At 44.0% G+C, this 12,742-nt stretch overlaps 1 protein-coding gene across 5 annotated transcripts in view; it reads right to left on the bottom strand.

The window, feature by feature from the left end:
* Positions 1 to 6,601: 6,601 nt before the first annotated feature.
* Positions 6,602 to 12,742, bottom strand: part of LOC100977156 (zinc finger protein 816) — a 72,160-nt gene continuing 66,019 nt past the window's right edge. For all 5 annotated transcript variants that reach the window (XM_034944541.3, XM_034944540.3, XM_034944539.3 and 2 more), the window contains 2 exons: positions 9,812 to 9,938; positions 6,602 to 8,640 (listed from right to left, as the gene is read on the bottom strand). In XM_034944541.3, coding sequence (XP_034800432.2) covers positions 7,037 to 8,640; positions 9,812 to 9,938 — 1,731 coding nt within the window. In that variant the 3' untranslated portion in view covers positions 6,602 to 7,036. The remainder of the gene's footprint in view (positions 8,641 to 9,811; positions 9,939 to 12,742) is intronic.

Genomic DNA, 12,742 nt, shown 5'->3' on the forward strand with positions numbered 1-12,742 from the left:
CGAGACCAGCCAGGAAGGCTGAGGCATGATTCAAAAGCCCTGGAATTGTCTGGAAGGGGATGCAAACTAGAATGTGAAATGCAAAGCCCTGCCTGGGCGGAACATACGATTTCATGCTGACGGCCCACAGAACAGAATAGAAATCCTCTCCCTTTCTATTTTTCATTCACTCAGGAGGGACAGTCCACCCTGTGCTCAGCTTCAGAGACTTCCCCAGGGCCTCCGCCTGGGATGCGGGACCGAGTGCTCAGGCCAGGGAGGAGTGAGGTCACCACCTGCTGCTTAAACACAGCAGGAATGCGGGCGCGGGGGCGGAAGTCTGAGGTCCCAGCTGCTCAGGAAGCAGCGGCAGGAGGATGCTGAGCCTGGGGGTCCAAGCCAGCCTGGGCGACAAAGTAACACCGCCTCCCGCAGCGCTCCCTTCCTTGTCTCTCTCTCTCTTTTTTTTTTTTTTTAACTTTTTTTTAAATAAAATTTTTGATTTTGTGAGATGGGGATCCAACATTGTTATTTTTCATGTGGATATCCAGCTAGTTGTCCCAGCACATTTGTGGAAGAGATCTATTACTTTCATTTTTATATTTACATTTTTTCTTTTCTTTCCTTTTTTGAGACAGAGTATTTCTCTGTTGAACAGGCTGGAGTGCAGCGGCGAGATCTCCGCTTACTGCAAAATTCACCTCCCGGATTAAGGTAGTTCTCTTGCCTCAGCTTCCCAACTAGCTGGGATTACAGATACGCGCCACCAAGCCTGGCTAATTGTTTTGTATTTTTAGTACAGACTGGGGTTTCATCACGTTGGCCGGGCTGGATTCGAACTCCTGACCTCAAGTGATCCACCCGCCTTGGTCTCCCAAAGTGTTGGGACTACAGGAGTTAGCCACCGCGTCTGACCAGGAAAACTCTTAGAAGTTGCGTCTGCAGCCGGGCGCCAGTGGCTCACGCCTGTAATCCCAGCACTTTAGGAGGCTGAGGCGGGCGGATCACGAGGTCAGGAGTTTGATGCCAGCCTGGCCAATACGGTGAAATCCTGTCTCTACTAAAAAATACAAAAATTAGCCAGGCGTGGTGGTGCGTGAATGTAGTCCCAGCTACTTGGGAGGCTGAGGCAGGAGAATCGCGTGAACCCAGGAGGCGGAGGTTGCAGTAAGCTGAGATCATGCCACTGCACTCCAGCCTGGGTTACATAGTGAGACTACGTCTCAAAAAAAAAAAGAAAAAAGAAGTTGCGTCTGCATACCACAGGACACAGGTTGCATGACCACATTCCTTTCAAGACTCAGAATTATTTAAAGGTCCATACCTTTAAATTGTTTAAATTGGAATTATTTGATATTTCAAACGTTTAATTTCCTACTGAGTTACAGGTACCGTCTCTCTTGTTGTTTGCCTTTCAAAGAGAGACCCCAGGTCCTTCAGAAATACATCCATGGGTTATTAAGCTGAAAAAAAGTTTAGGTTGTTTCTAAAAAATACCACTTCAAGCCGGGAGCGGTGGCTCATGCCTGTAATCCCAGTGTCAAACCGCCGAGGCAGGCAGAACGCCTGAGATCAGGAGTTTGACACCAGCCTGACCAACATGGAGAAACCCCATCTCTTGTAAAAATACAGGATTAGCCGGGCATGCTGGTGCATGCCTGTAATCACAGCTACTCTGGTGGCTGAGGCAGGATAATTGTTTGAAACTGGGAGACAGAGGTTGCGGTGGGCTGAGATTGCATCATTGCACTCCAGCACTGGCAATAAGAGCAAAACTGTGTCTCAAAAAAAAAAAAAAAAACCCTCAGAAGTGAAGGGGGCCTGCCCCTACACACCTGTGGGTATTTCTTGCAAGGTGGAGATGAGAGACTGAGAAAAGAAATAAGACACGGAGACAAAGTATAGAGGAAGAAAAGTGGGCCCAGCGGACCAGTGCTCAGCATACGGAGGACCCGCGCCGGCACTGGTCTCTGAGTTCCCTCAGTATTTATTGATCACTATCTCTACCATCTCGGAGAGGGGGATGTGGAAGGACTATACGGTAATGGTGGGGAGAGGGTCAGCAGGAAAACATGGGAGCAAAGGACTCTGTCATAATAAGTTTAAGGAAAGGTGCTGTGTCTGGATGTGCACGTAGGCCAGATTTATATTTGAGTTTACACAAACATGTCAGTGCAGTAAAGAGCAGTATTGCCACCATGATGTCTAGCCTCCAGCCATAAGACGGTTTTCTCCTATCTCAGTAAATAGAATGTACGATTGGGTTTTACTCTGAGATATTCCATTCCCAGGGATGAGCAGGAGACAGATGCTTTCCCTTTATTTCAACTGCAAAGAGGCCTTTATCTTTCACTAATCCTCCTCAGCACACACGGTTTACAGGTGTCGGGCTGGGGGATATACGGTCTTTCCTTTCCCACAAGGCCATATCTCAGGCTGTCTCAGTGGGGGGAAACCTGGACAATACCCAGGCTTTCTCAGGCAAAGGTTCCTGCGGCCTTCCACAGTGCATTGTGTCCCTGGGTAACCGAGAATGGAGAATGGCGATGACTTTTACCAAGCATACTGCCAGCAAACACATTTTTAACAAAGCACATCCTGCCCAGCCCTAAATCCATTAAACCTTGAGTCAACATAGCACATGTTTCTGGAGCACAGGGTTGGAGCTAGGGTTACAGATTAACAGCATCTCAAAGCAGAAGAATTTTTCGTAGTACAGATCAAAATGGTGTTTCTTATGTCTTCCTTTTTCTACATAGACATAGTAAGTCTGATCTCTCTTTTCCCCACACAGAAGACAGAGAAAATGCATTTACAAATTTTCTAAATAAATGTCCTAAGAAAAGAGGCAAAAAAAAAATCTTTTTTTTTTTTTCAAAGGAGGAATTATACCTCTCATTTATTTCCTTGTTTGTTTGAGACAGGGTCTAGCTCTGTCACCCAGGCTGGAGTGTGGTGGAGAGATTAGAACTCACTGCAGCCGTGAAATCCCTGGCTCAAGTGATCCTCTCACCTCAGCGCCCCGAGCGGCTGGGACCACAGGCGCACACCACCACACCTGACTCGTTTTTTGATTTTTAGTACAGACAATGTCTCACTACGTTGCCCCGGCTGATCTCGAACTCCTGGGCTCAAGCAATCTTCCTGCCTCAGCCTCTCAAAGTGCTGGGATTACAGGTGTGAGCCACCGCTCCGGGCCCTGACTTTATTTCCATGAAATATGAAACCCCTATCCTCCACCTCCTGTGTGTAATAGGCAGTTTTGCTTGTCACTTTTCAGTTTCCATTATCCACTCAAACAACCCAGGACCTTGCTTAGTTTAATAAGCCGTTCTGTCAGTTCCCGCTGCAACCAGCGCCCCACTCCACCCCTTTACCGAGGTCCCTGCCCCTCTCCCCCGCCCTGCCCCAGACTGAGGGGAGCTCGCCCCGCCTGCAGGACGCACGACTCTACCTGCTCCAAAAAGGCGCTTTGCATTAAAACCATTTTCAATTTAAGAAGAGAAACTATTCAGCGTTCAGTACACGTGGTCTACTACAATAAGTTGTTTTACCTTCGATTGTTTGAAATGTTAACTTAAAACGGGCAGGAAGCATCCATGTGATATTAGGGGTAACATCACGGCACAAGAGAATGAATCCACCAATCAGAACTCGGAGGATCCAGTCCTAGAGGGAGAGGATGACAGCAGGAGACATCCACGCCCCAGCTGAGAAAGCCCGAACCCGCCCCCTCCAGGCCTGGCCCTTTAGAACAACCCACCTTCCAGAGCCCGCCCCCTAGACGGCGATAACCCTCTGGCCTGGCTCCTGCCCGCAGTCCGGCCCGGCCCCCAGGCAGCCTCCTCCCTTTTGCCCCGCCCCAGGCCCCGCCCCCACAGCGGCCTCTACTCTCTCGCCCCGACCCAGCACCTGTTCAGGCCCCGCCCGCTCAGCAACCTTTTCCCCTCCTGCCCTGTCCCCGCTTAGTGTCCAGAACCCTCCCAGACAGGGTCCAGGACCAGCCCATGGTTGTTCTGCACGGAGAGCCCGGGGCTGACGCAGGTGAGTGATTTTTTGTCTTTCTGCTTCAAACCTGCCTTTCTCAGCACCCCAGCCCCCAGTCCAGCCATACCAGGAATTTGGGTGCGTCGGGATGTTGAAATCCCCACGCGAGTTTGTGCAGTTGTCAGGGAGTCCCAGCTTCGCCATGGGAAGCTCGCAGACCCGGTGGCTCTGCAGCGTTTGTATCGTTTTAGCCCATGTCCTCCCCCTTTCAGGTGGCAAAATCTCGGCTCACCACAATCTCTGACTACTAGGTTCAAGCGATTCTCCTGCCTCAGGCTCCTGAGTAACTGGAATTACAGGCGCCCGCCACTACACCTAGCTAATTTTGTATTTTTAGTAGAGACTAAAAATGTTGGTTACACCATGTTGGTTATGCTGGTCTGGAAAACCCAATCTCAGGTGATCTGCCCACCTCGGCCTCCCAACATGCTGGGATTACAGGCGTGAGCCACTGCGCCCAGCCTCTAGGTAGCTTTTTTTTAGTCTTTGTAGCTATGTTGTTTAGGAATAAAATCGGAGGCAGGTTTTTCTGTCCCAATTCCCAGCTTGACCTTTCTCTTTGGCTTGGTAATTTTCATTATCCTTTCACAAGCTCAGACAGACATAATGCTTTGACACAATGATATTGCTTTATATAGATTTTCCACATCAATAAAGTCCAAGGGTCTGTCATGAACTGGGTTAGAAGAGATTAGAAGATTCCCAGGAGACTCAGTCTCAAGCAATCCTCCCACCTCAGCCTCCCAAGGTGCGTGGACCACAGGTGTGATCCACTGAACACAGTGGAGTCTCCAGCTCAAAAAAACAAAACAAAGGTTAAGGTACTCTATCGAATTACGTCATTTGACTTATTTTATTTTTATTTTTTATTTATTTATTTTTTTTCTGAGATGGAGTCTTGCTCTGTCACCCAGGCTGGAGTGCAGTGGCGCGATCTCGGCTCACTGCAACTTCCGCCTGCCGGGTTCATGCCATTCTCCTGCCTCAGCCTCCCGAGTAGCTGGGACTACAGGCGCCCACCACCACGCCCGGCTAATTTTTTGTATTTTTAGTAGAGACGGGGTTTCCCCATGTTAGCCAGGATGGTCTCGATCTCCTGACCTTGTGATCCACCTGCCTTGGACTCCCAAAGTGCTAGGATTACAGGCGTGAGCCACCACGCCCAATCGACGTTTTTTTTTTTTTAAATAAAATGTTTCACATATTTATTACCGAACCTAGCCAACCAATGCGTTCGTAACAGAGTCAGAGATAAAAAATATATTCCCAATAAAACATGTCCAACTCTCCAGATAGGGGCGACATTTTCAGCTTGATATGGTTGCGTGATTGTGACCTTATTATCAGTTTTCATGCGAATCCACTGGGGAATGGAACAATTCTGCTTTTGTTTCTTGGCCAGGACTCTCTTAATCCTGAAAGTCTTGTGAGAAGACATGGCAAGAAGCGAAGTCAAGCACACACTACGATGACGGAGAGAGAAGGGTCTTGATTTTTTCTTTTTTTTAGACTAAGTTTCTTTCTTTTTGCCCAGGCTGCAGTGCAATGGTGCGATCTTGGCTCGCTGCAACCTCCGCCTCCCGGGTTCAAGTGATTCTCTTGCCTCAGCCTGGCGAGTAGCTAGGTTTGGCCAAAATATGAACTAGAAAGGCAGGAACCTGGCCAAAGGTGGGGAGCTTGAATGTTATTACCTTATTCCTGCTTGATCTTTACTGCCAACGCCAACACAAATGGTCAGAGGTCCCTTATATGAAAATCTTCATGATCTTGCGGGAAAACCCTGATTTTTGTAAAGGCTGCAAAACAGGCTCAAAAATAAATAAATTAAAAAAATTAAATTTAAAAGAGCCAGTTGCAGTGGCTCACGCCTGTAATCCCACCACTTTGGAAGGCCGAGGTGGGTGGATCAGCTGAGGTTAGGATTTCAAGACCAGACTGACCAACATGAAGAAACACCCTCTCTACTAAAAATACAAAAATTAGCCAGGCTTGGTGGCGGGCACCTGTAATCCCAGCTACTTAGGAGGCTGAGGCAGAAGAATTGCTTGAGCCCAGGAGGCAAAGGTTGCAATGAGCCCAGATCATATCACTGCACTCTAGCCTGGGTGACAAGAGCAAGACTCCATCTCAAAACAAAAAAATAAAATAAAATAAAAAATAAATAAAAATACAAAAATTAGCATGGTGTGGTGGCATGCATCACTAATCCCAGCTACTCAGGAGGCTGAGGCAGGAGAATTGCTTGAATGCAGGAGGTGAAGGTTCCAGTGAGCTGAGATCATGTCATTGCACTATAGCCTGAGTGACAAGAGCAAGACTCCATCTCAAAAAATAAAAATAAAAAACAGGCTGGGTAAAGTGGCTCAAGTCTGTTGGCCAGGCTGGTCTCAAACTGCTGACCTCAAGTGATCTACCTGCCTTGGCCTCCCAAAGTACTGGGAAAACAGGTATGAGCCACTGCACCTGACCCATTCTTCTTAACATTAACACTTTTTATGTCAATTAATGCGTGAACTCAATGTTAAGTCAACTCAAACTCAAGTCAATGTTGAATCAACTCTAATGTCAATTAAAGTTTTATGATTTTTTTATATTCATTTTATTTGGAACAATTATCTCAAAAATGAATTTTCTGATGTTCTGCATGGAATGACCACAGAGTGAAGACCTTGCCACCCTTACATTTGTAAGGCATCTGTCCAGTATGGATTCTCTGATGTCTAATGAGGTGTGAACATGAAGTAAAGGCTTTGCCACAATCATCACACTTGTGAGGTTTCTCTCCTGTATGAATTCTATGTTTTGCATAGGATGAAGCTTGACTGAAGACCTTGTCACAGTCATGATATTTGTAAGGTTTCTCTCCAGTATGAGTTCACTGATGAACTACAAGTTATGAATGACGTCTGAAAAATTTGCCACATTTATTACACTTGTAGATCTCTCTTCAATATGGATTCTGTAATGATTTGCAATGGCTGTAGCATTACTGAAGACTTTGTGACAATCATTACATTTGTAAAGTTTCCCTACACCCATGGATTGCTTGATGGTGAATAAGTGTTGACTGTCCCGTAAAGGCTTTGCCACACTCATTACACTTGTAAGGTTTCTCTGCAGTATGAACTCTCTGATGTTTTGCGAGGCTTGCTTTTTGATTAAAAACCTTGCCACATTCATTACACTTGTAAGGTTTCTCTCCAGTATGAACTCTCTGATGTTGTGCAAGGATTCCTTTTTGATTAAAAACCTTCCCACATTTATTACATTTGTAAGGTTTCTCTCCAGTATGAACTCTCGTATGGTTTGCAAGGCACGAATCACTCCGGAAAGCCTTGTCACAAACCTTACATTTGTATGGTTTTTCCCCAGTATGAATTCTCCTATGTCTTTCAAGGTGTGATCTGCGACTGAAAACTTTGTCACATTCTTCACATTTGTAAGGTTTCTCTCCAGCATGAAGTCTATGATGACGTGCAAGGTTTTCTCTTCGACTGAAAACCTTGCCACATTCATTACATGTGTACGGTTTCTCTCCAGTGTGAAGTGTATGATGGTATTGAAGGGATGACTTCCGACTGAAATTCCTGCCACATTTATTACACGTGTATGGTTTCTCTCCAGTATGAACTCTCTGATGTTCTGCAAGGTATGAATCACTCCGGAAAACCTTGTCACAAACCTTACATTTGTATGATCCCTCTCCAGTATGAATTTTCCTATGTCTTTCAAGGTGTGATCTGCGAATGTAAACATGGTCACATTCTTCACATTTGTAAGGTTTCTCTCCAGTGTGAAGTATATGATGGCATTGAAGGGATGATTTCTGACTGAAGGCCTTGCCACACTCATTACACTTGTAAGGTTTCTCTCCAGTATGAAGTCTACGATGGCATACAAGGGATGACTTCTCACTGAAGGTCTTCCCACACTCATTACACTTGTAAGTTTTCTCACCAGTGTGACATCTATGATGATATACAATGTATTGCTTCTGATTAAAGATCTTGCCACATACATCACATTTATATTGTTTCTCTCTTGAATGGGTTATGTGGTGTCTCCTTAAGAGTGAGCTATAATTAAAGGCTTTGCCACACTCATTACTTTGGCAAGGTTTTTCTCTCATGCGTATTTCCTGTATTTGTGTGAATAATGAAGAATGGAGGAAATTCTTCCCATACTTATTAGAAATATGAGTTTTGAGCCTACAAGAAATTCTTTGGGATTTTGAAGCTGAGGAAGCACCACTGATAGACTTGTCCAATTGGTTACTAATTTTCCCTTTAGTCTGAAACATGTGGAGTTCAGGCAGATGCGAATGAAAGCTTGATCCAAGCTGATCTTTAATAGGCTTGTTTCCAGCATGCCTGTGATCACTTCGGTCTGTACTACCAGTCAACTTTTTGATTTTTGTCATGGGTGCTTCATGGCCATTTCTTTCAACTTCTTGCCACTGAAACTCAAAGTGATGAATATCTTTCTTCATTTCTGGGAAGCAAAAATCTCCAATGTGATGACTTTTATGTCTTTGCAACGTCCCTGTGTGGATCACTTCTCCTGTATTACTGTGCCTGGTTGATGAGAACTCCATCATGGATTTTAAAGAGCTATCTAAAAAATATAAAGACCAATAGGTTTCCAATTAAGTACAGATGGTAAATAATAGTTGATATTCAAATGTGTAAAAATTACACAAAAAGCAATACTTATTTTAAACTTCCCAAATGTGATCTTCAAAGTTTAAGAACACACTGTCTCTACTGAACATACAAAAATTAGCCAGTCATGGTGGTGGGTGCCTGTAATCCCAGCTACTCAGGAGGCTGAGGCAGCAGAATTGCTTGAAGCCAGGAGGCAGAGGTTGCAGCATGCGGAGATCACCACATTGCACTCCAGCCTGGGCAACAAGAGCAAAATTCTGTGTAGAAAAAAAAAAAGAGTTCAGTCAAGAGCCTCATATATATGAGGCAGTGAGCCTGAATGATGTCCTCCCTAGGAGGAATTTCTACAGCAGTGACTACTGCTTAGAGAAGATGACCATTTGTTTATGTGATGAACACTGTCACAGTGCTAGTGAGAGATGCTTCTGTGATGGTTCTCAAAAACCAGAATGAAAGGCCAAGCATGGTGGCTCACGCCTGTAATCCCAACACTTCGAGGCTGAGGTGGGCAAATTGCTTGAGGCCAGGAGTTCAAGACCAACTTGGCCAACATGGTGATACCCTATGTCTAATAAAAATACGAAAATCTGCCAGGTATGGAGGCATGTGCCTGTAATTCCAGTTAGGTTGAGAGGCTGAAGTACAAGAATTGCTTGAACTCAGGATGCAGAGGTTGCAATAAGATGAGATCAAGACTCTGCACTCCAGTCTGTTCAACAGAGGGAGACTCTGTCTGAAAACAAACAAACAAACAAAAAGAAAACAAAACCACAAGCACAGCTGGAAACACTTGTCAGTCAGTGTCATGCTTTCTATCTCGTATCCTGGGCCATGCTGACCATTCTGCTCAGGGCTTCCAGGGACATCTCTTCCTAGAGCAGGATGATGTTCAATTGTATTAGTCAAAGTGTTCGTGAATTTTCTGTTTTTATGTAAAACCACTCCAAAGAAGAGTCTCTAAGAAGCTGTCCATGACAGATAGGAGGGTCATCACTGCAGAAAACAATGACATGTACATCAAAAGCATGTATGCGGCAAAATCACAAAAGAGAATATAAAACCAGAAAGAGCCAAGATAGACAAGTGCAGATTCCTCATGTCTGGAGGGACATTTTCCTCACCCACAAACTCCAGGTTCCTGTAGTTCTCCAACATCACAGCCCTGTATAAAGCCCTCTGCGCAGGGTTCAGGCATTTCCACTCCTCCAAAGAGAACTCTATAGCCACATCCCTGAAAGTCAAGCGTCCCTAAAATAAAAAACACGTTTCAACAAAACATTATGGAGGAGCGAGTTACTGCCCTCACGTGAAATGAGAAAACAGAAAATAAGTATTGATTTGATCCAAGACTGTGTTCTGACAAATTTATGTTAAGGTATTTTTGAACAATTTTTCAGTATAGTTGCATTTTATTGTACTTTTTCATGATAGCTTTTAAAATCCCCTAAGTCACTGTGGAAGTCTCAGTTTTATGGACAATATAAGGCCAGGAACGGTGGCTCATGCCTAAAATCCCAGCACTTTGGGAGACCAAGGCAGGTGGATCTCCTGAGCTCAGGAGTTCGAGCCCAGGACAATATGGTGTAACCCCGTCTCTACTAAAAATACAAAAAAAAAAAAACCCAGGTGTGGTGGCACACACCTCTAGTCCCAGCTACCTGGGAGGCTGATGCACGAGAATAACTTGAGAACAAGAGACAAATGTTGCAGTGAGCCAAGATCGTGCCATTGCACTCCAGCTTGGGCTGCAGAGTAGGACTCCATCTCAAAAAAAAAAAAGAAAAAAAAAATATATATACACACACATACATATATGTTTTATATATATAATACAATATTATATATAATATATATTTATAAAATATATAATGTATAATACAATATTATATATGTATTTATAAAATATATAATATATGATGCAATATTATATATTATATATTATAATATTGTATCATATATGATATATAATATTGTATGATATATTATTAAATAATTAAAGATATTAAGTATATATAATATATATTTTATATATATATAAAATAAGTCCAGGCATGGTGGCTCACACCTGTAATCCCATCACTTTGGGAGACCGAGGTGGGTGGATCACTTAAGGTCAGGAGTTAGAGACCAACCTCTCCAACATGGCAAAACTCCGTATCTACTAAAAATAAAAAAATTGGCTGGGCATGGTAGGGAGGTGCGTGTAATCCCAACTATTCAGGAAGCTGAAACAGGAAAATCACCTGAACTCTGGAGGCAGGGGTTGCAGTAAGCCAAGATCACACCACTGCAATCCTGCCTGGGCAACAGACTGAGACTCTTTCTCAAAAAAAAAAAAAAAAGGTATATATATATATATTGCAAATAATGTATTTTCTACATAAACCGTGGGATTGGCTGCACACAGTAGGTACACCTGTAATCCCAGCACTTTGGGAGGCTGAGGCAGGTGGATAACCTAAAGTCAGGAGTTTGATAGCAGCCTGAAGAACATGGACAAATTCTGTCTCTACTAAAAATACAAAGTTAGCTGGGAATGGTGGCGCATGCCTATATTCCCAGCTACTGAACCTGGGAGGTGGAAGTTGCAGTGAGCCGATATCGTGCCACTGCACTCCAGCCTGGGCCACAATAATGAAACTCCGTCTCAAAACAAACAAACAAACAACCACAACAAAAAAGAAACGAAACAAAACTGTCAAGGACTCATGTGTCTTCATTCAGAGAAAGCTCCAAGGAGGATTTAAAAGAGCGAGCTATCTTGTTTTCTACCTTGGAAACATGAAAATTTTCAGAACTTGCAGGATAAAATACCATAACAAACATTCATCAGACCGGGAGCAGGGCTCACACCTGAAATCCCAGCACTTAGGGAGGCCGACGTGGAAGGATCACTTGAGGCCAAAAGTTCGAGACCAGCCTGGCCAACATGGTGAAACCCCATCTGTACTAATAACACAACAATTAGCCAGGAGTGTAGCACGCATCTGTAACTGCAGCTACTCAGTTGGCTGAAGCGTAAGACTCATTTGAACCTGAAAGCCAGAGGTTGCAGTGTGCCACTACACTCCAGGCGGGGAGGCCCTGTCTCAAAAAACATGCAAAAAAAAAAAAAAACCCCATTCATCAAATAATTTTTTCTAAAATCTCATAACGGTATATGAATACATTTCTAAAGCATTGCGCCGACTTGCCACAGAACTCTCAACAGCGATTCCCCACTGAGACATGGGAATGGGTGGAAGGCTGGACAGGAAAGGGGATGCATAAGTGCACTTTTCTTTGGACTTTTATTACACAACACATATATACATCATGTGATGTTTAAAATAAAAGAATTACTTAATAATAATGGGTAGAAAAAGAATGGCTCCATCCTCTCTAACGACATAAGTTGTGCTCTTATGTCAGAGCAAACTTATAATCATTTTTACCTAAAATGTTTGCTTCATCAGAGTCCCTGTAAAAAAACAAAACAAAACAAAACAAAGCAAAAGTCTCTGTGGGGTCAAAGTGCTGAGAATGATTTAAAGAATCCCCTGCAGTTAGATATTTGTATTGATTTCATAATTTGAAGTCAATGATGGAATAAAGCTAACTCTATTACTGATATCTATATCCGCTTTCCATTCTATTCCAAGACATTGAAAGTGCAGAGTCCTGCTGGGCTGTCTCACACCTGTAATCCCAGCAATTTGGGAGGCTCAGGTGGGAGGGCCACTTAAGCCCAGGAGTTCGAGGCTGCTGTAAACTAGAATTGTGCCATTGCACTCCAGACTGGGCCCCAGAGTGACACCGTGTCTCTTAAAACAAAAGTTTGGCGTCAGAGACATATTGACTCACTAGTGCAGCTTCAAATGCATTACAAAATCAGACACAAAATATCTCCCCTAGTTTGTCTCCTTTTCCAGAATTTACCAGATTTACCAGTGAACATTAATGTATGACTTTCATATACAGTTTCTCTGATCTGGTCCACAAAGAGCTAAACGTGCATCCAGATGTGGCCTCTGAACAATCCCTGCTGCCCAACATCACTGATAGCACGGGGC

Source organism: Pan paniscus, chromosome 20 (assembly GCF_029289425.2).
Source record: "Pan paniscus chromosome 20, NHGRI_mPanPan1-v2.0_pri, whole genome shotgun sequence".
NCBI classification, from domain to species: Eukaryota; Metazoa; Chordata; class Mammalia; order Primates; family Hominidae; genus Pan; species Pan paniscus.